The following is a 24437-nucleotide window of genomic DNA, read 5'->3' on the forward strand; positions in this document are numbered from 1 at the left end:
GATGTTAAATGCAATTAACAAATAACATTGATTGTTTTGTGGCTTCATTTACTCCTTTTAATTTATTTCTCATAGCATTCTGAAATGTGTTTACTTTTTTATTTAACAAGATTTGAAAATGGATTTAAGTAAATTTTAATGTTTGTTTTTATATGGATTTAGCTTTGGGTAATTTTTTTTTGGCCTGAGTTGGGTACAAATATATTATATTATAAAAATTAATTATATTAATTATATATATTCATATTAAATCACTAGTTCAATAACAATTAAATTTATTATCCAAAACTTAAAAGAAACTTATCCAATTAAATAACCCAACCTAAAATATAAAAATATAAAATTATATTTAATACAATAAAATATTTATTATTTTTATTTTTATTTTAATATAATAAAATATTTATTATATTTATGGTAGTGTTTTTAATATAAATATTTTTAATGTGTTAGAAAATTTTAATTTTAGAGTTTTTAGTGCATTATATTTTTATTAAAAATCAATTTTAAATAAAAAACTAATCTAAAAAGTTAGATATGAGCAGATTGGGCCAAGTCTGAGTTTACCTTAAGTTGGGTCAAATTTTCTTGGACAAAAAAGTAAGCCCATTTTTTCACACTGAACCGGGTCCGGACTTTGAAAATTGTTCTAAATACCTTTTATAGGCGAAACCGACCGAATCCATGAGCATCATTATAGGTAGTTCTAGGCATTATATCGAAAAAAATTCAATTTAGTTTGATATAATTTTTAATTTATAAATATATTACTTTGATTTTTGTTTATACACTTGCATAATTTATATTCATAAACATTAAATATGTACTATTATATCTTTTTTTAAGTAATGCAATATTTATACTATTATTTAAGTTATTAATTAAATTGGCGTCACAAGTCAATCGATTATAAATTTGGTTAAATAAATTACCAAAATATCTTTCCATAATTAAAATAAGTTATACTATTTAAGGGCATTTTAATCTTTTTATTTTAAAGAAAAATAAGAATAATGCATATGATAGGATTTGGTTCATGCTAATTGCATTAATAAAACCTTAAATTTACCACTCAACCAAAACTTTGTTTTGATATTTGTTTCATACATTTTCATTTTAATATGCACATTTTATTACACTTATGATAATATTATTTTAATTAGTTTCAAACCATTGTATATTGTTTTAAACTAACATTTGTAATCTGAATACATTATTTTCAAAAATATACGAATGTGATAGGTATACCAGTTATAATTTAAACATTAGAATCTTCGTATTTAAAATTTAATAAAATATAACAAATAAATATTGAGTGTAGTGGTAAGCACATTGCATTTTCAAGGAGAAATATAAGTTCAAATATTAAAAAAATAATAATAAAAATCTCGAATATAAAAAATAAAACAGGCACAGAAATTAAAAAAAATGTAAGATATTTTAGAATTATTTTTTATTTATTTATAAAATTTTAGAACTAGATCAAGAATAAGGTCACGTTTTTCTCATTGTTAATGCTGAAATCACTGTTATTGTAGGTGTGGTAACCCCTATAGTAGAAGAATTATTGCATCTAATTCCTTATCTATGCCACCAGGTCACATGTGCTTTCTAGCATTGGCATACTATAATAAGGTAAGTGACAAAGGCATCTCCACCTCTAAGAGAACAATCAACTACATTTGGAAAAGAAAAAAAGAAACAACATTATCTTTTGCATGAATTCTCCCTGTCTCTTTACTTTCTCTAATTATTGATCTCTCTTCTTGGATCCTATTCTCTTCACTCCCTTTTCATGGCCTTATACCCTCACAACCCAACTATCATCTAGGAAATTTAAAAACTCACCACCACCAATACTATTAATATGTAAAAGCATTTTTAAAATAAGACTCGAAATAAGTTATTTTCATATTCATCTTATGATCATAAAAATTAATATTATCGGTATTCGTAATTACCTTTCTTAATCAAATTACTTCTAAGAATGTAATATTTATTGATAAGCATGTGTGAGAATTGATATCGTACTAATCCTTTCTAAGAAATTTATTCTCCTTTGCAAAGAAAGGCTGATGAACATGTGCCCAAACTCCTTGCTATAGTTAACACCATTGAATCCTATAAATTTCAACAATTTGCCAAGCTCATGTCCCAATTTCATTGATATAATAGAGAAAAAAAGAGAGGAAATATTAGATTATAGATTTGAGGCTCGTTACCCCCCGCCCCCCAAAATAAAAAACCTTGACCCCTGTTACCAAGGGAATGTCCACTCTTATTGAAGAGGAGATTGAGGTGAGAAAAGGGCCATGGACCACGGAAGAGGATACGCTCCTAACCCATTACATTGGTCGTCATGGGGTAGGTCCTTGGAATATGTTGGCAAAATGTGCAGGTACCAACACATTGATCAACAACCTCTTTACCCTTTTCTTTATGTTCTGGGTTGATCTACCTTTAACTTCCTCAGGTCTTAAGAGAAGTGGTAAAAGTTGCAGATTAAGGTGGCTTAACTATTTGAACCCTGACATTAAGCGCGGAAACCTCACTCTCCAAGAACAACAATTGATTCTTCAACTTCATTCCCTGTGGGGAAATCGGTAATTCAATTTGTTGATTTTATTTACTTTTAGAGGCGCATTCTTTTTGTGTTTACGGTTGTTTCCTCTGTAGATGGTCAAAAATTGCAGAGCATCTTCCGGGAAGAACAGACAACGAGATCAAGAACTATTGGAGAACAAGGGTGCAAAACAAGCAGCCATCCTCTTCTTCTTTGAAAGAAATGAGCTCCCAATTTTCAGTTCCTTGTCAATTACCAGAATGCATCGTCCCTTCAGGTTCAGTCATAAACATTTCAGAGCAAATTGAATTTCCCCAACACGAAACAAGTCCAAACGCATATGCCCATACTTGTGTCGACAACAATAACCTAGTTCTTAATGGAAGTTACAATATTGGCAGAAGTGGGCAGGACATGGAGGCATTCAGACTGGCATCCATGTCAGCTGTGGGTGAAGGGTGTTGGATATGTAATGAGATGACAGATAGTTTATGGCAATGTAGGGAGTTGGGAGAGATGGGGAACTAGTATTAGTGGAGTCCAATTATCCTTCAACTTGAAGGCTCCCCAGCACATTATAATCTTTACTGACAAATCACATTGGACTCACTACTTGTGTGATAGTTTAATGCTGTGGCATATGACCTGTGATTAAGGTCATCAAAGTGACTTTCAGTGGACAGTTTTATTTGTACTAGTACTACTGCTATTGTTTTAAGACTTGGGAATTAAGCACCCTATTTACAATAAATACTACGTTTTCTTATGGGTTAATTTACCTACCAAGTCCTTCTAGGTATTGGATAAAATTAATCTATTTACTATTAAATGGGTCAATTTAATCCATGTACTATTAAAAAAATTAAATAAGCTTAAATTAGAACATAATTAATATTTATTGTTTAAAATCAACATGAAAAATATTTTTTTTCATTTATAGTTCAACTTCAAATAAAATATTTCATCAACAATTAAAATATTACTCGGTTGAACACAAAATGATACTTTTTAGATAGTAAACATTAACTCTGTTGAAATTTAGATTTATTTTATTCTTTTAATAATATAAAATTAAATTGATCCATTTAAAATAAATAGATTAAATATAATAAAGATATTTGCTAGATACATTCATAAAATTATAATATTTCAATTTCCTCTAAGAAATCAAATTCATTTCTCCTTGGCCCTTTTATGACCAATTATGTATTCATGTAATATTTTTGCTAATTTTAAGAGTTAAAATCATATTTATATAAATTTATATACCATACTATCGAAATGAAGCAGAAAAAATATTTTAGGGGGCCTGGATGAAATTTTAATTTTTTATAGTTTATATCTTTATAATTTGTAAAGGATTAAATTGAATTTTTATAATTTTAGGAGAGCAAAGTGCAATTTTACCTTTACTAATTTAAAATTTTTAAAAAAATTTAGGGCCTAAAAATAATTTTACATTTTAGGGGGGGCCGAGGCCCATGCCAGCCCCCTGGCTTTGCCCTTACATACTATACATCGAAAAATATCCCCTAAGGGGTTGTATAGAGACACATGTCCATTGTCTATATATAGGAACTGATATTTGGGTTTTTTTAAAGGTATTTTAAAAAGGATTTTTTTAACTAATATTTTATAATTTCAATTTGACAATCCATGAAAATTAATCGTAGGCATGTAAATGAAATATTGGTGCTCACAAACAATTCGAGTTCAACTTAAAGAAGAATCAAATTTGATTTGACAATTATTAAGCTAAGCTCAAGTTATCAATTGAACTAAATTCAAGCTTAGAAATAGTCAACTCAAATGACTCACAAGCCTTATCGAGCTTTTCATTTTTAATATATAAATCAAGCTCAAGTTTGGTTGTGTATGAGTTTAATCAAACTTGAGTCGAGCTTAAACTTAAAAATAAATTTTCAATCTAGCTCGAGTCGAGCTAAAGCTCCAACCAATATTTAAGCTCAAATAGACTCAATTACATTCTTTAAACATATAGTAATTATGAATTTATTTAATATTTATATTTGATTCATTCGAAAATAAATTTATAATTTATTATTAATTTTAAATTACTCATTTAAAGATATTGTTGGACGCGACAAATTACAAATTGATTTAATATATGTAGTTGAATTACTCAAATTTTTACAAATTATTATTTTATAATTGAAATATCATTTAGTACAATGTTAGATTCACTAAGAAAACATGAAATGCATGTCCAATCTAATTCCAACTTTAAATTATAATCCTCTATAGTCTATACCACCATTCTAATCTATTAATTTAAACAAAAATACACTAACCTCGGTAGATAGCACATGGTAATGGAGGATGAAAACCTTTGAATTTTTCTTTCCTTTCTTTCTTCTTGCCGTTTGTAAGAGATGGAATGAAGCACATTCTTCTCTCATCTTTCCTTTATTTCCTTTTAATTGCGTATTTATAATTAATCTAATGGCTACCATTTTATCATGAAAGGATTAGTGGAAATCTATGGCTCATATCAAGCCCATCCACTAACTTATTTTAAGTTGTGGGCTAACTGCCCTTAACGCTAAGGGCTTGCTTAATCACTCATCTAATCCTTCAATTCTAGTTACCTTATTTATACTAACTTCTCTAATAATTACTAAGCTTCTTAATAATTCTCCTTCCTAATCTCCATCTCACCCCAACACCTTTAGTTTAATTTTCCGGAATGGCTCTTTGGCCCCTAAAATCAAGTTTTTCAACACAGAAAAAAGTCGAATAGTTATATTACTTAAACATGCTAAACTTATATAATTACAAACAATTATGTCCAAATCTAATTACTAAGCAAGCTTTCCAAACCCTACCTTAATTAACTAATGATATTGAATTCTTTTAATTATAAACCATAAATTTAAATTTTAAGATTATGAATAGACGCTCAAAAATTGAGTTAAACTCAATATTTGAAAATATTAAATAAGTTTAAGTAAAAAAATTTAGCATGTTTAAAATATAGGCCCAAACTCAGCTGGGTCTAACCAATTTACTAATTTATTAATATATTATTTTATATATCTATGTAATATATATACCATAAAAATAAACCTATGGTTACCTTTAAAAAATATGATGTAATGTAAACATAAAATAATAAGTCTATGTTTAAAATTTTAATGATTTAAGAGTAAAAATTCCATAGTAAAAAAATCAATTAAAACTTTCAATAACATTAAAATTGTCTATTAAAGTAAATGGTGAATTGATTGGATTCACCATTAATATCGCTAACGAACATATATATATATATATCCATTCTAGATAAGTGCAATATAAATCTTAAATGAAATTGGATTAATTTTTTTAAATATACTTAAAAAAAAGAATTGATGGCTTATACAGAAGTAACTAAACAGTTTGTTTTAAGTCTTTCATTTCTTCGTCTAACTTTTTTGGTCAAATAAAGGGACAAGTCCATGAGGCTCTTTGAGATACGGGTCCATGAGTTTTAAATCGGATATGTGGCCATTTTCTTATGAAAAAAAAATGTGACCCATTGTATATTCATATATATTGCTCAATCAGAAAACACTTAATTATACAAATATAATTAAGAAATCATTGTCTTTATTTATCATAGGCCACACAAAAAGCAAAAAAAAAAAAAACTTAAAAAGGAAATGCCAATATAATTAAGTAATCATTGTTTTTAGTTGTCACAATCTTTTTTAAACTTATCATGGTTAAAAGAAACTAATTATCCAATCTTATGGGTTGGTTTGATGGTTAATGTGTTTATTATCTTATGTGTGTCATGGGTTTAAGTTGCGTTAATTATTTTGCTTACTGTCACCTCTTCCAAGTTGTGACATCATAACGTCACCTTTTCCAAGTTGTGACATCACTAAATAGTTTGTCACATCATGACCTCAGGCCACTCGACGTCGCGACATGACTTACTGTCGGCCAACGTTGCGATGAGGCAGGTTGCTCACGAGGACAATGACTTTGTTTTTGGTAAAAATAAACTATTTGATACCTATTTCAAGTTTTCCACCAAGTCTACTATTTTTGTGCACCAAATACCAAATTCAATTGAAACAAAACACACAAAAACATACCAAAACAAGTCATTTAACCATTTCAAAACAAAACCAATTCAATACGAGCTCGACCTAATACAAATCATCTATTTTTTTTACATTCAACCAACCAATCATTCAATTACCAAATTTACCTATGATGTAATACATTAATACTTACCCTTTCATACTCATGTTACATTATAAACCTTAATGGTTTATAAGCTTAAATCTTGAACCAAAATAACCATTCATCAACTTATGCCTCAAGCATACTATCTAACATATCATTTCAACTTCATTCTATACCATTTTGCATACCATGTCTATAAATATAGTTCATCACATTCTTTAGTATAATCAAACACATATATTCTCACCAACATGTATAATTCAAGTCACCAAATCAACATGATAAATGAATGTTAAAAGAACCTTGTTATAAGTAACATATTTCCATTCTAGATTGTACCATAAGACACCTTATGTATACATGCCACAAACTGACACAAAATGATCGTAAAACTTCTAGTTCGATGATAGGATAATGTGAGCTTCGAAACAGTCCAGCTTAATGAGTTCCAATAGGTAAAGATCTACAAGTAAATGGGAAAATAACTGGGTAAGCATATAAAATGCTTAGTAAGTTCATATGAAATTTACATTGCTTACCTTAATCACTTCAATATGCTAAATTATTAATCAAATTGGCATTCAATATGGCTTTCCTTGTCATATATTGATGCAACTAATACATATCATCATATACAACCAAATAGGTTAGTCAATTTGCATATCAAGGTCAATAAATAAGAAATTATATACCATATCTCAAATTGAATTCATATGCAATCTATATCCAAACTATTTTAAGGTTTCCACTTCCATTAAGTTAAAGTTTTTCTTGAGGGAACTATAGTAGAACAAACTAAGATACATGGAATGTTTTGTTCACACAAGCTGACATTTTAATGGAATTGCTCACACAAGCTGACATTTTAATGGAATTGCTCACACAAGCTGACATTTTAGTGGAATTGCTCACACAAGCTGACATCGTGTCGAGTTTACCAGTCTAGGCTAAACCAAGGACACATATAAGTTGAGAATCTGAAATAAATTTAGATCTCGTATCATCATCTAAATCCTTGATCGATTACGTAAATAACCCTAATGGCATGGCATATGTATCCTAATCTTTTACTAAGTTCACACGGGCATTATTGTCGTACACATGTCATTAACGAACCTTGTACTAGTTTACAAATTTCATACAAGTCTTGTAAACAATCAACATTCATGTTTGGTACTCCATACCTATTTGTAATAACCAATATTTTCATGATTTTCAATTCAGTCCATCCAATTTCACCAATTTAACTTTAATCTAAACATAATGTAGAAGCAGTTAGATAAAAAAAAGTTGAGGTTTCACTCAGCATGCAACCCCTGGATGCTATTACCAGTAACGAACACTCTGGCGATTTGATCCCGACGGAGCTGCTAAGGGCGACTAAGAAAGTGAAAAACAAAGACACTACCCTAGCAGATGATGATGACCTGGCGATGCTAGAACCAGAACCTACCAAACCCTCCTTTAAAGAAATACTTTTAGATAACAATAGTTCAAGCTCAAGGGAGAACGTGTGCAAGCCTTTGAACGAGGAAGAGGAGGTTTCTCTACTTGATGATGATGTCTCAATATCCATGGATGGACCTTACCCTCAGGTGTGCCTCTCAGAAAGAGTCCACTCCTTGATCAATAAGAATAACAAGCAAACGGTGATAGATTGAGTGCTAGGCAGACCAATCAGATATAGAGCTTTGGCCAACAAGATCGAAAGCCTTTGGGGCCTAACAAGTGATTACAAAATAGTAAACACTACTTTCTGGTAAAACTTGCCAGCCAGAACGACTATAACAAAGTTATCATGGGTGGCCCTTAGATGGTGTACACGCATTACATGGTGGTGCAACCATGGAGTCGAGAATTCTCTATAGAGGAGAACTACCCTTCCAAGATCATTACTTGGATAAGGCTACCGAGGCTCCATTATCACTATTACACAAAGGGATTACTACGAGTTTTGGCTTCTGTTATCGGCAACGTGGTAAAAGTTGACTACAGCACCACCGATAAGACAAGGGGCAAGTTTGCTAGAGTGGCTGTAGTGGTTGATATCTCTAAACCCCTAGTTCCGTTCATTGGTGTTGATGGAAAGAAACAAACGATAGTTTATGAAGGCCTCTCATCCATCTACTACAACTGTGATAAGGTTGACCACATCAAAGAAAATTGCAGCCAGAGTCCAAAAGAGCAAGTAGCGGAGAAGTTGATCTCTGCCATGGAAGAAACAGTAGCCCAAAATCAGACGATTAGGGCGGGAGAGTCAAATCCCAATACAACAGACCAAGACCTTTACGACCCTTAGATGCAAGTGTCGAACCGCCATAGCAAAAAGCAACCAATAACCACCAGAAATAATGGCCGACCGGTGAACTAACCCATAGACGGCCCCTCATCTCATCTATTTACTTCCCTATTCGTACTGAACTCTGAGGATAGCTTACAAGAGCCTACAACCCATCTATCCAACCCTTTACAAGCAACTAACGGTTACCCGAAAGCCAAGAAAGGAAAGAAAATTCAAGCTCTTCCCATAGAGCCTGAATTAGTTACCCTTTTGGTACAAAAAGCTAACCGTCCTTTGTCCTTTAAAAACACTTCCAGCTCTATGCTTCCTTTCACGAATGCCAAGGAAAGAAATTCAAAGACAAAAGTCAAACAACTGACAGGCTACCAAAAGACATTATTTTGCCACAATTGGAGCCTAAGGATTCGGGGGGCAGCAGTCCAATATCCAAAGAAATAGGTCGGCTTGCTAGTTGGCCCAAGTGATAATGCCAAGCCTCAACTTGATCACCAATGGACCCATTAATATGATAACAACCCCAAAAATCAAGTATACTGCCACTCCAAATTTAATTTTAATGGTTCAATGCATGTGCCTACCCTGTGTGTTGCAGGTGAATTGGTCAAGGGTGGACAACTTCCCTCACAAGAAATTAATTTAGACAATACCGCAGCTCATATTAAACCAGGCCTTGAATATCCTGAGGAGATTGCGGTCCAATTAACCGAAGGCATTTTAGATCCTGGAAAACATTCTGCGGTTACTTTTAAAGAAATTTCAAATTTCTTCGATCGCAACAAAAATCGCTATCCAGAACCCATTGGAATTAGTAGCCCATGAATTAAAGAACGAAAAATTAGTGGTAAAATTGGTGTTGCTCGTGGAGGTAAAAAATCCAATATTACTTTACGAGGTCGGGGAAGTCATTTGAAAGCATCAACGAATTCTCGAGTTTCCTTAGCCGATACAATAGAAGGAATGATGAATCTTATCTCGACAAAATTGACAAATGAAAATGATACCAGACTGTATGACGAGACTGACCCTAGTGCCACTAATGTCCCCCGACAGTAATGGTATGGTTTTTTTTATTTTTCTCGCTAATTTTTCATGACTTTCATTTTTTTATGGAATTGCCAAGGTTGTGTCAATGCTAGAGTTCCCCGTATTTTTTGGGATTACAACATGGAGTACATACCAGACATTATTAGCTTGCTTGAAACGAGAATCAGTAGACCGAAAACGGATAAAATTATTGCAAAATTAGGCTTCTATTTTTCTCATCGTATGGAGGCTATCGGGTATGCCGGAGGCATTTGGCTTGGTTGGAAAAATTCAGTTCAGGTAGAGGTGGTCCGTAATCATTCGTAATTTATTCTGGCTCGGGTTTGGTTTGACTCTCACTTGATGTCATTCATGGTTTCTTTCGTGTATGGAAGCCCCAATCGTAAAAAACGCCAAGACCTTTGGCGAGACTTAAAGTTATCTAGTTCGATCGGTCATAATCCGTGGGTGATAATCAGTGACTTTAAAGCAATCTTATCTTCCAACGAGAAAATTGGGAGCCTCTCGCCAGGAAAGTGATGCCCATAGTTTGGTGATTTTGTAGATTCGACTGGGTTGCATAATCTGGGTTTTAAAGGCCCTCCTTTTACTTGGCATCGGGGCATTCTTTTTGAAAGGTTGGACCGTGCCTTGGGAAATGAGGCCTGGATTAAAAATTTCCTGAGCAGTTTGATTACCTATCTTTCGAAGATTAAGTCTGATCACAGACCTCTTCTTTTAAATCTTAAGCTAGAGTTTACCTTGCCGAGAGGAAGACAGTTTCGCTTCCTTACAGTGTGGATTGAACATCTAGACTTTGGGAACTTTATCAAAGATCGGTGGAAATTTAGAGGGTCTATGTCAGAATCTCTAGCTCTGCTCACAGATGATCTAAAGGATTGGAATAAGTCCGTCTATGGCCACATTACCACTCGCAAGAGAAACTTGATTCACAAACTTGCTGCGATCCAAAAGAAAATAGACACCTCAAGTACTAATCTTTTAGCCTCTCATGAAATAGAACTAAGGTAGGAGTTAGAGAATGTGCTACACCATGAGGAAATCCTTTGGAAGCAAAAGGCTAGATGTGATTAACTTCACTTAGGAGACCAAAACACTAAATTCTTCCATGCCCGTGCCCTCTAGAGAAGGAAGAATAACCACATATCCACTATTCATAGCTTTACTGGAGACTGGATTTCTGCCACAGAGGCCATTGAAATGGAACCTACTAATTTCTACCAGAATCTTTATAGTGAAGACTCTGGCCCAATGAAGAGAATTCCCAGCACAGATTTCCTAAAGGTATTCATCGGTAGTAATATTGATGCTGAGCTAAATAACACGCTGATTGTTGTTATCCTCAAAGTTCAAAACCTAGATGACTTCTCTCAATTCTGTCCTATAAGTCTCTGCACTGTCCTTTACAAATTGGTAATGAAGGTTATTGCCAATCATTTCAAGCACATTTTCCCAAAAATTATTACACAAGAACAAGTTAGATTTATTGTGGGCAGAAATATTACAGACAACATTGTCATAGCTCAAGAAGTCATCCACTCAATAAAGAGTAGCAAAAGCAGAAAGTGGATGGCCATCAAGATCGATTTGGAGAAAGTTTACAACTGGGTGCGATGGGACTTCATTGATACTTCTCTTCAGTCGATAGGTATCCCTGATTACCTCAGAAATGTTATAATATCTTCTATTTCTAACTCTTCTATGCAGGTTTTATGGAATGGTGTCCTGACCTCTAAATTCAAACCCACTAGGGGAATTAGACAGGGATGTCCTCTTTCTCCTTATTTTTTTGTTCTATGTATGGAATGGTTAGGCCACTCTTTTAATTATGTTTTATCTAAAAGAATCTGGAATCCTATAGGCCTCTCCCATGCGGAACCATCTCTTTCTCACCTCTTCTTTGCAGACGACCTTGCCATCTTCAGCAAAGCTGATGTAAAACATGGCAGATTGCTAAAGAAGATCCTCCGTGACTTCTGTGAGCTCTTGGGACACAAGGTTAATCCTAGGTAAACAAATATTTTCTTTTCTAAAGGTGTTAAGAAGTCTGTGTCATCCACGATTAGCAATTGACTTAGGTTTCAAAAGGTTCACGATCTTGGACATTATCTCGGAGTCCCTCTTTTCCATAAAAGAGTTACAAACAGCACCATGCACTTTATGGTGGAAAAGGTTAGAATGAGGCTTCAAAGTTGGGATACTCGACAACTATCCATCACCGGTCGGGCTACCTTAGCGCAGTCGGTTTTCCTATCCATCCTAGGGTATTTCATGCAGTTCATGATGATTCCTAAGAAAATATGTGATGAAATTGAAAGTTTGGCATGTACATTCATTTGATGCACCACTGATGGTAAGAAGAAGATGTCACTTGTAGAGTGGAACTCTGTATGCCAACCCAAAGGATGCGGTGGGTTGGGTATGAGACAGCTACCCGACCAAAACATCTCCTTCCGATTGAAGCTTGCTTATAAGGTGGCTTCTGACGAAGAGGCTCTATGGGTTCGAGTCATTAGATCAAAATATGGGTTGGATAGTTCTTTACCTGATAGCATTGAAAAAGCTCATAGCTCTTTTCTTTGAAAATCTCTCTCTAAAGTCTGGGTCCTCTTACGCAAAAACATAATATGGTCAGTTGGTAGTGGGAACAAAATCCAATGTTGGAAGGACCCCTAGATTCCCAATGTTGGTCCCATTACTAATTATTTACCTGCTCATGCCAATATTAGACCTGACAGCCTACTTAAAGAATCGACCACAAATGAGGGCAATTAAAACTTTGAAATCTTGCAGGCTTGGCTACCGAAAGAGATCATTCGTCAGATCAAGGGTATCCCACTTCCTCATCCACTTGAAGAACCGAATAGACTATCTTGGCGTCATACTTCAATCAGAGCTTTCACCATAAAAAAATGCATTCAAAATGTTGAATAAGGAGTCTTGGAGTCGCAAAGATGAGCTATGGAAGAAAGCGTGGAAATTACCTGGACTGCAAAGAGTCCATTTTAGAGACTCCTTACCAATGCAGAACGAGCTAGGCATGGACTAACAGAGGACCCTTTTTGTCCAATTTGCGGGCATACTTTTGAGGATATCTTACACGTCATCCGAGACAGCACTTTCGCTAAAGAAGTGTGGAAACAGGCAATTCTGAGATCTCAATAATTTAACTTTTTTTCTAACACTTTGCACGAATGGTTGTCTCTTAATCTACAGGTCAACCCAAATTCCCTTGGTGGGGAAACTAGTTGGGCGTGTCTTTTCGAACTTTTGGCTTGGTGTCTATGGAAGAATCGTAACCTCTTTATCTTTCAAGGAAAATCGTGGAGCCCAGAGGAGATAATTAAAACCTCGGTATCTTGGGCCAAGCACTTCTCCTTGGCAAGCAGACAAGTGGTGGATGCTGAAACCAAATCGATCTGTGGAGAACCATTGGCAGGAGAATAGACTTATCTTAACACAGATAGTGCCGTTCGAGTGGACTCAGGGGTTGCAGCTGCAAGAGGAGTACTGCGAGACAGGAATGAAGAGTGGATTCTAGGTTACAACAAATACCTAAGTAATTGTTCGATCCTGGATGCGGAGCTTTGGAGTATTCTTGAAGGCTTTAAACTCAGCCAGCGAAGAGGCGATGTAAAGGTTGTAATTCAATCTAACAGCTTGGAGGCAGTTAAAGCCATTCGTGGAAGTGCCCTGAAGACCTCACACTCTGCTCTTATCAAAAGGATACAACGCATCATGTCCCAAGAAAGCAATTGGATCCTACGCTACATTCCTAGAGAGCAAAACCAAAGTGTCGATTATAGCCAAATTGGCTTTTGGAGAAAAGGAAGGCCTTCAACTAATTGAAACCCCCCAGAAGCAATCTCAGCACTCATCAAAGTTGACAAAGAGAAGAATTTTTGTTCTCCTTTTTCCAACCATGTAAGTTAGTTTTGTTAGTCTCTTCTTTCACCAAAAAAAAAAAAAAAACTTTAATCTAAACATATAAATGAAATAAACACAATTTAACATAGCATCAAATAAAATAGTAAGTTCCATAAGAACCTACCTAGCAAAAACAACAAACAAGTTGAAACTTCAAGGACTAATCTACAGTTTTTGTTTTTTTCCAATTATCTCTAGTTTGATCCAATTCCCGATCTATACAATTATTCCATTCAATATATCAATACTAAACATTTATAAACTATGCCATGATATGAATGAACCTATGAAATTTTATTTTTCTATACATATAATTTTTTACATTTAATTCAATTTAGTCCCTAAAACCGAAATAACCATAACTTCCAATTTTGAGCTTTGATTTCAAATCGAGCTCAAATACATCCTTTAGGGAACCTCTACCTTCTATTATTACTAAAATTTCACATAAATTTTACATTTTATTCACTTTGGTCCTTATGAACAAAACTAACAATTATACTTTACAATCTAATCCTTTTTCACATTTAAGCTTAAAATCTATCAATTTAACACCAATTTCTTCAAAAAATTTCAATCTAGTCTTTTTTCACAATAGAAACTTTCAAAAACTTTAACAGTTTTGCAAATTGGTACATAGGTTACCTAAATCAGGCTCCCATGACCTCAAAAACATAAAACTTACAAGAAAATGGCTTAATTGAACATATCAAATCTAGTCAAAAGTTTGAAACCCTAAGAAGCTTTCATTTTTTTCCATGGTGATGGTTGGTTTGGATATGGAAGATGAAAGAAAATTTCTCTTCCATTCCATCAAATCTTGACTTTTATACCAATATTAATACTTAATTTATTTAATTAATCATTTTTAATTAGCTTACTAATCATGTTTTAGTAATTAAGCCACCATCATCCACTAATACATGTTCCAAGATGGTTAAATTGTCATTTTGAACCTTTGGTTAATTGCAATTTAAGTCCTTAAATCTTTGGCCAATTAAAAACCTATATTGATAAACTTTTTACAATTTAGTTCATGTACCTAAGTTAAACAATTAATAGATAAAATTGAGGGACTAAACTTTAATACTCCATTAAACCAACTCTGTAAATATTAAATATTTACGGACTTAGTTTACGAAAATGAGGTTTTGAAACTGCCTTTTGCCAGCACCACTGAAAATCGAGTTGTTATAGATGTGGTAATTTATGGTTATACCACTTGACAAAAATGCCATGCCATTATCATGGAATAAAAATTATAAAAAAAATGATAAAAACAAGGTTTGTTAGAGACATATCATGTTGGTTAGACCAAGAACCAACTAATACATCGATTCGGAGAAAGAGGTTGAATCAAATGACATGCAAACTAATAATCTATTGAATCTAGCTAAAAAATCAGTTGAACCAATAGTTGGATCAATTTATTATTTTAATAATTTATTTAATCAAACTGGATCAACTAGTACTAGCCAAATCGAGAACTGTTCTAGTTACAAAAACATTGAATAAAAGTTTAGAGAAAATAAAAAAAATAAAAATAAATAAAAGGTAAACTATATCCAAGGTCAATAAACTACTAGTAAGTTTATATTTTAGTCACTCAATTTTAAAAAGTTACAAAATGGTGACTAAACTATTCAAAAGTTTTCATTTAAGTCATTGGGCTATTAAAATTGTTGTTGTATGGCCTTTTCTTTCCGCAGTACCTACACTAATTGAAAGCTCTCATTTCCCTTCTCTTTTATAGTTCATTTTTTTTCATGAAATGACTTTGAATGTCACAAATCTATGAGCTAAAATCCAAACAACTTTCTTTTCCGATCTCCGACATTGATCTTCATATCAACTTGGATCTAGGGTATGTTCTACTCATCGATTGATACTAATCCACAATATCGATTGTTGAATTGTCACTTGGAGTTCGCTAGCCAGACTTTAAAAAGAAAAACTAAACAGTCCAATGACTTAAATAAAAACTTTTGAATAGTTCAGTGACCATTTTGTAACTTTTTGAAACCGAATAACTAAAATTTAAACTTACTAATAGTTTAGTGATCTTAAATACAATAAGTTTCTATTCCAACACGGAGCCAAAAGGACAACATACAGGATGGGTAGAAGAAGTTGTGATGCTTGGCTCGATCCATGATCCGAAACCGTGGTATATAGGATAGAAAAGAATACACCAATCCTAAGGATCCATACATAGGATTAATTATGGACCCAGGAGAAAATTTGAGTTGTGTTTAATCTTTTATTTTTGTATTTAAGATCTTGTATATCTAGATAAAAATATATCTATCAAAAATATAGACAATAGAATCGGCTCAATCCTTTTACCCATAAATAAATAAAGCTCAACTTCAATCTTGTGGGCAGTATACACAAATTTTGTGTCAAATATTTACATGGAAAATTGGAGTCAAATTTTATTTATTAACTTTGAAAAGAAATTACAACCTTTTGATTTCTTAAATACAAAGAAACTTCTTTAATTGAGCTTCAATCCAAAGGTCGTCTAAACTTGATCTTGGATGGAAAGATGATTCCACTTCAAAGGCCTTCTATGCTTAATCTTGAAAAAATGAGTTTAGTCTCATTTTTTTCATTCGTGCAGGATCGAAGAGTGGCTTTATACAAAATTAATGTGACGTTCTTCAAAATATTTTCTACGTTCTTCGATTTTTGAAGTTATGTTGAATAAATTTTTTATAATGTCAATCAATAGTAAAAGAGAATTTTGTGGCCCTCTTTCAAGTAAAAGATGGTTCTAATGAAATATAAACACTTCATTTGAAGATTAAATTTTTTTATTTATATTGATCTTTGAGATAAAATGATGTTAAAAAAAATACAACTTCTTTATAAAATAGTTTTTAAAAGTTTTAATTTCATGATTTATTTTTATTAATTTAATTAAAGATGAAAGTGATGATAAAATTTTGATTAGTACAAAATTTCTAGGGAGAATCTCCTTTACCTTCATCTACATCTCATCGACAACCTTATTCCAACTTTATGCATATAATCTGATTTAGCACAAAAGAAATCAAAAAGTTAAAAGCAGCAAATAGAACTTTCCCCATTAATTATTACCTTCTTCAATCCAGATGAAGCCAAAGTAAAAACAAGATGATCACACTATAAAAACATGACAGACCGATAATCAAGCAAAACCCTTTTCAGAACAACCATCAAGAATCTAAATTTAACACCAAAACAAGGCATGCATGTATATCTAATCTTAAAAAAAAGAAAAAGCTAAAGTTATGGAGAAGCGCGATAAGTGGTACCATCGTCTTCAATGACCCAACTAGCCTCTGAACAAGAAGCTTCCAAGACTTCCTTCTTGTTGCGTCGTTTAGGGAGCTTATAGTTGCCTTGAGCTCCAAGGCCAAAGTATATCTTTGCAGCCATAGCTTTTCTTCTCCGTTCTCTCCTCTAGTTGTGTTTCCCTCTCGTTGAAGTTAAATTAGATTACAATATACAATTATATTTTGTGGACTTATTTAAAAACTACTGGGTTTATTTGAAATTGTCTACAAAATCTTCTTTAAAATACAAGAATAGACCACTGATTTTTGCACCATTGATTTCTTCGGTTTTCTTATTAACCCTCTCTTTTTCCTTCAAATATCTGCAAAATCGTCTTTAAATAACAGGTTGTTACAGTTGACTTGAAGAATCTAAGACCTCAATCCCACACTCTTTTGTTGTAGATTACTTCAACTTTAGTCGAAAGCAAGAACAAGCTGTTGGAACCAAAATCTTGAGAAACCCCGTCAGAAAATTGCAGACGAATCCCATTAACATGGTGATCTTTTAGCAAATTTCATGCCTTGTCCTTTGTTTGGTTAACGAGAAATTTTGAGAAGGCTGATGATGACAGGAAAGAAAAATAATGTCGTTCGGACTTTATTATTTAATTTTTTTTAACTTTTAATATAATACTGATTTTTTATTATGATTTTAATTTTTTATATCTATAGTTTTATTTAAATGCGTGATTAAATTGTTGTATTGAGTAAATTTAATACTAAAAAATTACTACTATAACTTTACATATTTGAAGTAAACTATATTGATTAAATTGTTGTATTGAGTAAATTTATACTTGTATTTTTTTAATTGAAAAAATAAAAAAAATTGCTTTTAAACCCTACAAAAGTTAAAAATTTACCATTGTAACCAAAGTTTTATTTTAATTTTTGGTAAATTTTAATATTAATTATGATTTCTTTAGCATTGTTACCATTTATAATTAAGAAGATTCTTCAAATAGTTAAACAATTAGTTAGGAAATATGCTTAGGATTAAATCTTCGATTACATGATTAAGAAAAGAGTTGAATAATTACCACACTACGCTTTATGGTTAAATAAATCTTATAACTATATTTTTAATATTGAATTTTTCTTTCACCAATATAATGATATTTTTACATTTTTATAATATATTAAATAATGTTACCTAATATGATAACATTTTAACTTACTATAAAATTTTGACAATTCAATTAAAAAGTAATTGAAGTATATTTAATATTTTTATCATATGTTTTATCTATATTTATAATCTTAATTAATTTTTATTCTAATTTCATAGATATTAAGTATATATATTGTTAGTTTTAAATTAATTAGTATTGGATGTTATTACATAAGTATTTCAATTATGTGACTTTTAATTTTTAATTTTTTTAAATAATAACACATATCACAGCTTAAGTGTCACGTATCGCTGATTTAACTAAATTAAAGAAAAAAAAAAGAAAAAATTAAAATGTTGGGTACAGAACTAAATGAATATTTAAACCAAAAGAGGAGTGAAGTTCCCCCAAACACAGATCTGGAGTTGAGAGAGAGAGAGAGCACACGCCTGCCTCGGCTCTCAAACCTAAAAGGTTTCTAGATTCAATGAATTGAAATCTAAAGAACCCTTTTTATCCTTTTAAATCACATTCGTTGGATTAGGCGACCCTGAAGTCAATACTATCTTAACATATAATTAAAACAAAATTTTGACATTTTTTACTACTTCCAAATTAGCAGCTCATGCAGTAGTACTTCTCCTTTATCAAATTCCAATGGTTTAGTCATACTTCCTCAAACTACTATTTTTTTCCCTTAATAATTATAGGGAAAAAAAAGTCAAACAATGATGCCTCTACCCAACCCCAACTTCTCTGTTATATCCTACATTGTTTGTATTGCACAATATTACGTTTCTTATTTTTATTTTTATTTATTAATAATAAAAACAAAAGCCTACAATCTCTTAATCTAATGATAAAAGTATTATGTTATAGGTATTAGAATTTGAATTCGATCCTAAACAACCCCGTTTTCTTTATTAATTATAAAAAAATAAAAGATAAAAAACAAAAAAACAAAAAGTCATCCAATTTGACGTGATTTTTAAGATGATAAAGGACCCAAAAAAAGAGCCAAGAGGACCTTATTCCTTGCGGACATTCTATAGACATAAGCGATCAAGGCCTGCGACTATACAAAATCCTCCTCATCCGGAAATAAAGATACAAGACTTGCAAATGCGAAGGGAGTTGGGGCCTCCTACAGACACGTTTCCGTGGTCAAATTTGGCTGGTTTTGTTGAATCAGAGAGACTGCGGGCTTCCTTCCATCTCTGCCTCAGCAACCCCGTGCCAAAATCTTATATCTAGTGATCTTCTCTGTTCCACTACTGCTTTTAATCCAACAACAATACATTGTTTAGGTGGGTGGGAGCGAGGGTTTCAAAAAGCTCCTTGTGTCTTAACAGGCATTATTGTGAGAGACACCAATGAATGCACTCGTATGTTATTTCATTACCTAACACAAATGCAATTACCAAGGATGAACAACCCAAGGATTAAAAGTAGCTTTTCTCAATGCTGGAAGTCAGTGATAGCTCTACCAATGCCCAATGAATGGCCAAACAACACAGTTCAATGTTTTCCATTTAGCTTTAGCAAATCCAAAATAACGCTTAACCAAATAGTCTGCAAGTTGAAAACCTGTTTTAAATAGCAGTTTTTGAATTAGGTGCATAAGAATCCAAGTTATGCACACTCTCGAGTTCAATTAGCTTTAGAAATCCAAACAAGCATAACCAAAAGAATTAGCTATGATGCAATTATCAAGCATGCAAGTTCAATTCAGATAAAGCTACAGCATCTGCAGATATACTATCATTTGCTCCTCATTCGTACCAACACAAATGCAGTTGTTAAATGTTTTGGTTTAATAACTGTAAGTAGCAGGATTTTACTTGGTGCACTCAACAGAATCAAAAAGACCATTCAACAATTGTAATCAGAAGAACCATTCTCTTCTATTAAAAAGAAAACACAGATGTACTTGTCACCTTACTTTGTACAAGATTATTCAGCTTGAGATAAAGAAATAAAATGAATGAAGAGCATATTAAAACAAAAATTAGCATTTTCTTTAAAGCAATTGAACCGACACCAGAAAGATAAAAAGGCAAATTCAACTTTGTTTTTGTGAAATTCCTAAATTCACAAAGGTCTGGTACCACTGTATACGAGACGACTAATTACGGTCACAAAATTACCATCAGTCGGTAAACAGAAGCCTCCAATCGAGCTTGTTGCAAGTTGAAACACCCCCTTTACTACCTCTGCAGAAAGTCAAATAGCAACATGTCAAATCTCGATTCAATCACAATGCGGAGATCTTACATTAGACTTCCTTTCTTTATTTGTTTGGTTCCCGGAAGATGATCAGAAACAGAGAGGAGAAGAAAGGTGGAACTTTTTTTTTTTGAATTCGTATTTTCTTGGTAGTTGGCTTCTTTTTTGTTAAAATTTAAAAAAGACGGATTAAAATTAGGATATATATATATATATATATATATATAAGAGATTTTACCTTGCCGTTTTCAGCCAACTCCGGAACCTTGTAGGCATCCGCCGTTACCTCCGTCAGCCACAATCCGGGAAACAAGTACTGTAACCAAAACCAATAACCAACCAATAAACAAATAAATAAATAATGAAAAACACCAAAAACAATCGGAAAAAATGTAAAAAATAAAAAATAATAAAACGAAACTTACATCCAATTGCTTCTGAACATTGCGTGCGCGTTTCTTTGGCCTTCTCGGAGGGCGGTGCCCGGCCAACGCCATGAAATCCTCCTCGATCTCTTTCTTCGATAGCGGCACCGAAAATTTCGGTCGTGGCTTTTTCTTGTAGGAGGCCACCGCCGATGCCGCCGGTGGTCCCTTGTCTCTTACTCTGGATGACTGAAACACCTCATTCCTCATCGGAGAACTGTAATTGTTGTTAGTTACTTCTCCGTCAACCGGAGCCTTACACGCGGCACGCCTTGTCCTCAGATTCCACGGCCTCGCCTCCACCTCTACCGCAGGCGATTCCTCCCTCTCTTTATCTTTAACTTTGTGCTTATGTTTAGGCTCTTCAAATTCCTCCTCGTCGTCATCCACCTCATCGTCGTCGGACACTTCGTCTCTAAAAATTGCATCTTTGATCTCATCCGCCGCCGTTTTAAGATCCTTAATGATCTTCTCCCTAACTGCCTCGATCCCCGCCGCCGCCTCCCCCTTAGATATCCTCAACCGCTGCTCCCTAGCGTAATCGGTGTTCTTGCTGCTGGGAGATGACTCTGATTCGCGCCGCCGCATTCCACCAACCATCAAACTGTCAAACTTAGAGGGGGGAGATCGGCGTCTTTGAAGGACACGGCGACGACAATGCTGGTTGTGATCAGCAGGGGGGGCGGTGGAAGAGTCGGTGGCGGTGGAAGCATCGTCAAGTTTCATACACCTGAGATATCTCCGATTGCCCCACTTCAAACAAGGAAGGTTGAAATTGTGAAGAGGTTTTGATCTCTCGGGTCCCATCGCCATCCCTCTCTCACCGGAAAACACCATTGATCGCATCACAGAGCGAGCTCAATGTTTAATACCAAGAATTCCCGATGGATTTCCTTAATCTTTTTCAACTGGCTTTGAAGGAGTTAATTTTTGTCGTAGCGGGTAGGTTTCTTCTTTGCTATGCTAATCGACGGGAACGCGTTGAGAGAGTTTTCGTCATGCGATATATAGATTTTATATTGGGGAGTGAGGGAAGGAGAGGGCCGGTTCTAACGTTCAGGTTATGTGATTTCTGGGGGTATTTTGTAATTTCATTTCCTTTTGAGGGTATCCTGCTAAAATGCACCTTGGTGTGTAAAGTTTACCAGTATTGGGGAATTCCTTGGGTTAAAGCCTCGTTTTCGAGTTGGCGAAACTACTCGTTTGGTTTTTCACTTTCTACTTTTTATCTCTTCTTATTACCCAATGCGTTTATTATTAGGTTAAAATCTTTTCGGAATTTAAATTTTATTTTTTATATTTATGTTTTTATGAGTTTAATTTTTAAAATTCTAAATTTAAGTTTAATTATTAATGCGGTTAATTTTTATTAAATTTATTGTTGTAATGTTTTAAAAATTTCATTCGGTAATTATGTAACTAAAATTTTTTTAACGAATCTAAATTTAATAAAAAAATTTTAATAGTGTTAATAATTACACTTAAATTTTCAAATATGCAAAATAAAAGAATTAAATTCTTAAAATAAAAGGACAAAATTAAATTCTAAATTTTAAAAACAACATATTTTAACTTTCTTATTATTGGCAAGTTAACTTTCAAAATTTGGATTTAGAATTAAAAATAGAATAATTTGAATGGTACAATATTTAAAAATATTGTATTTATAATTATTTCTCAAATTCATGATTATCTAATAGTAAATTTGAAATTTTAAAAATATTTTTTAATTTGATAAATTTATAATTTTATACTTTTAAATCTCAATTATGTTACATAATAAATAAAATTTAAATTCATAATCACAAACCAAGAATTAAAGATTTGAAAATTGGATGAAATAGTAAAACGAAATAACAATGTCAATGTGAGTTTATGTGGTTTCTTATCATTGAAAGAAAGTGGTGTAATTTTTGTTGCATTTGTGTGATTGGTTTAATAGTTAAACATTATATGTACTAGGATCATGTCGTAGGTGAACGAAAATTTTATATTAAAATTAATTTTATAAAAATTTATTTATAATTTAATTACAGAGGAAGTGGTAAAGTTTTTATATAATTTTTTTATCAATTTGGTTACATTTTAAGACATTTGAATTTTTTAACTAGTGATTTTTAGTTTTTATTTGAATATTTCATATAAAAATAGTAAAAAAACAAAATAAAATAAAATAAAAGCACCACTAGAATGAGATTTATTCTTTTTTTAAAAATATTTTTAAAGTAATTTTCTTGAGACATTAATCTCAACAAGGGATTTTATTATAATTAGATTATGGTTCACCCACATTGTGGGTAAAAGAATAAAAATTATATTTATTATAAGTTTATATAAAAACTAAATGCAACTATGGTTGGAATGATAACATTTAAAATTTAAAATTTATGGTGTTTTAGGTTCAAATATATATATATATATATATATATATATATATATATATATATATACATCATCTATACTAATATTTAAGCACTTGGGTGAGTTGGTGCCTTAAGCCTCTACATTAACGGTTTCCTTCTTTGACCTCATTGATCATTAAAATCAATCGAATAACCAATTAAATGGGGACACAACTTTTGATTTAATCTTATATTTTTCTCATAAAAATTATAGAATTTTTAAAAATGTAAAATTAATAAAATATTTTTTTGAAATTAACTAGATTATTATTATAATAAAAACTCAAAACAAAGAAGACCCATTTGCTGAATTGGGTACACTTCAGTTAATTGGGCTAAGGTAAAAACAATGAAATAAATAACAGGCCTACAGCAGAAGGCCCAGCAGAATTAAAAAAGGAAATGAAAAGATAAAGCAAAATCTAGAAACCTAATTCAAAACCTCCGTCAGAACAGCTGGCCTCCAAAAAAAAAATATCATTTCCTATCACCAGGTACAGCTGTAAAATAGTAGATCTGCAGCATATCTTTTACTTTTCTGCTACATTTATCAAAAAATTAATTGTTTCTTCATTCATTTCAAAGGTTATCCACTTTTCTTCTTTCATTTCAATCTTTGCAGACACTCCTTCTTTTTTAGACTAAAGCTTTGTTTCTTCTTCCATTTCAAGTAACACCCCATTTTCTTCTTCAATAGCATTTCAAACATTATAGGCACTCCTTCTTCCCTTTCGGATCAAAGCTCTCAGACGTAGGTGCTCCATTTCTCTTCGGATGGTTTCTGGAATCCCTCCTTCCAGTTAAAAATCCATTCCTTTGTTTAGCGCTTCTTTTGTGAGTAGTTCAGCACATGTATTTTCAGTCCTTGGGATAAATTGAAACTGAATCTCTTGAAAATGACTTATTATTTCTTTAATAT

At 32.6% G+C, this 24437-nt stretch overlaps 2 protein-coding genes across 4 annotated transcripts; one reads left to right on the forward strand and one right to left on the reverse strand.

Moving 5' to 3' along the window:
- Positions 1 to 2030: 2030 nt before the first annotated feature.
- On the forward strand, positions 2031 to 3337 carry LOC108478922 (MYB-like transcription factor EOBII). Of its 3 annotated transcripts, none has more exons than XM_017781376.2 (3): positions 2031 to 2398; positions 2474 to 2603; positions 2677 to 3337. In XM_017781376.2, the coding sequence occupies exons 1-3, from the start codon at positions 2269 to 2271 to the stop codon at positions 3089 to 3091; spliced, it is 675 nt and encodes a 224-aa protein (XP_017636865.1). In that variant the 5' UTR covers positions 2031 to 2268; the 3' UTR covers positions 3092 to 3337. The 3 variants fall into 3 exon arrangements, with proteins under 3 accessions (XP_017636865.1, XP_052879327.1, XP_052879328.1); XM_053023367.1 differs by having other exon boundaries at positions 2487 to 2603; XM_053023368.1 differs by having other exon boundaries at positions 2502 to 2603.
- Positions 3338 to 19359: 16022 nt separating this feature from the next.
- On the reverse strand, positions 19360 to 22350 carry LOC108477104 (uncharacterized). The gene is made up of 3 exons (XM_017779559.2): positions 21117 to 22350; positions 20930 to 21007; positions 19360 to 20678 (listed from the first exon to the last, which is right to left on the reverse strand). Exons 1-3 carry the CDS (start codon positions 21960 to 21962, stop codon positions 20673 to 20675), a joined length of 930 nt encoding a protein of 309 aa, XP_017635048.1. The 5' UTR covers positions 21963 to 22350; the 3' UTR covers positions 19360 to 20672.
- Positions 22351 to 24437: the final 2087 nt, after the last annotated feature.

This window comes from Gossypium arboreum, chromosome 12, assembly GCF_025698485.1.
Source record: "Gossypium arboreum isolate Shixiya-1 chromosome 12, ASM2569848v2, whole genome shotgun sequence".
NCBI lineage: Eukaryota > Viridiplantae > Streptophyta > Magnoliopsida > Malvales > Malvaceae > Gossypium > Gossypium arboreum.

What these genes read in the sequence shown, in the direction of transcription:
- LOC108478922 (XM_017781376.2), top strand. Translation starts at nt 2,269, where the DNA reads ATGTCCACTCTTATTGAAGAGGAGATTGAGGTGAGAAAAGGGCCATGG. An exon ending in TATGTTGGCAAAATGTGCAG is followed by an intron (nt 2,399 to 2,473) that starts GTACCAACACAT and finishes TAACTTCCTCAG; the next exon opens with GTCTTAAGAGAAGTGGTAAA. An exon ending in CATTCCCTGTGGGGAAATCG is followed by an intron (nt 2,604 to 2,676) that starts GTAATTCAATTT and finishes TTTCCTCTGTAG; the next exon opens with ATGGTCAAAAATTGCAGAGC.
- LOC108477104 (XM_017779559.2), bottom strand. Translation starts at nt 21,962, where the DNA reads ATGCGATCAATGGTGTTTTCCGGTGAGAGAGGGATGGCGATGGGACCC. An exon ending in ATGTTCAGAAGCAATTGGAT is followed by an intron (nt 21,008 to 21,116) that starts GTAAGTTTCGTT and finishes TTTTGGTTACAG; the next exon opens with TACTTGTTTCCCGGATTGTG.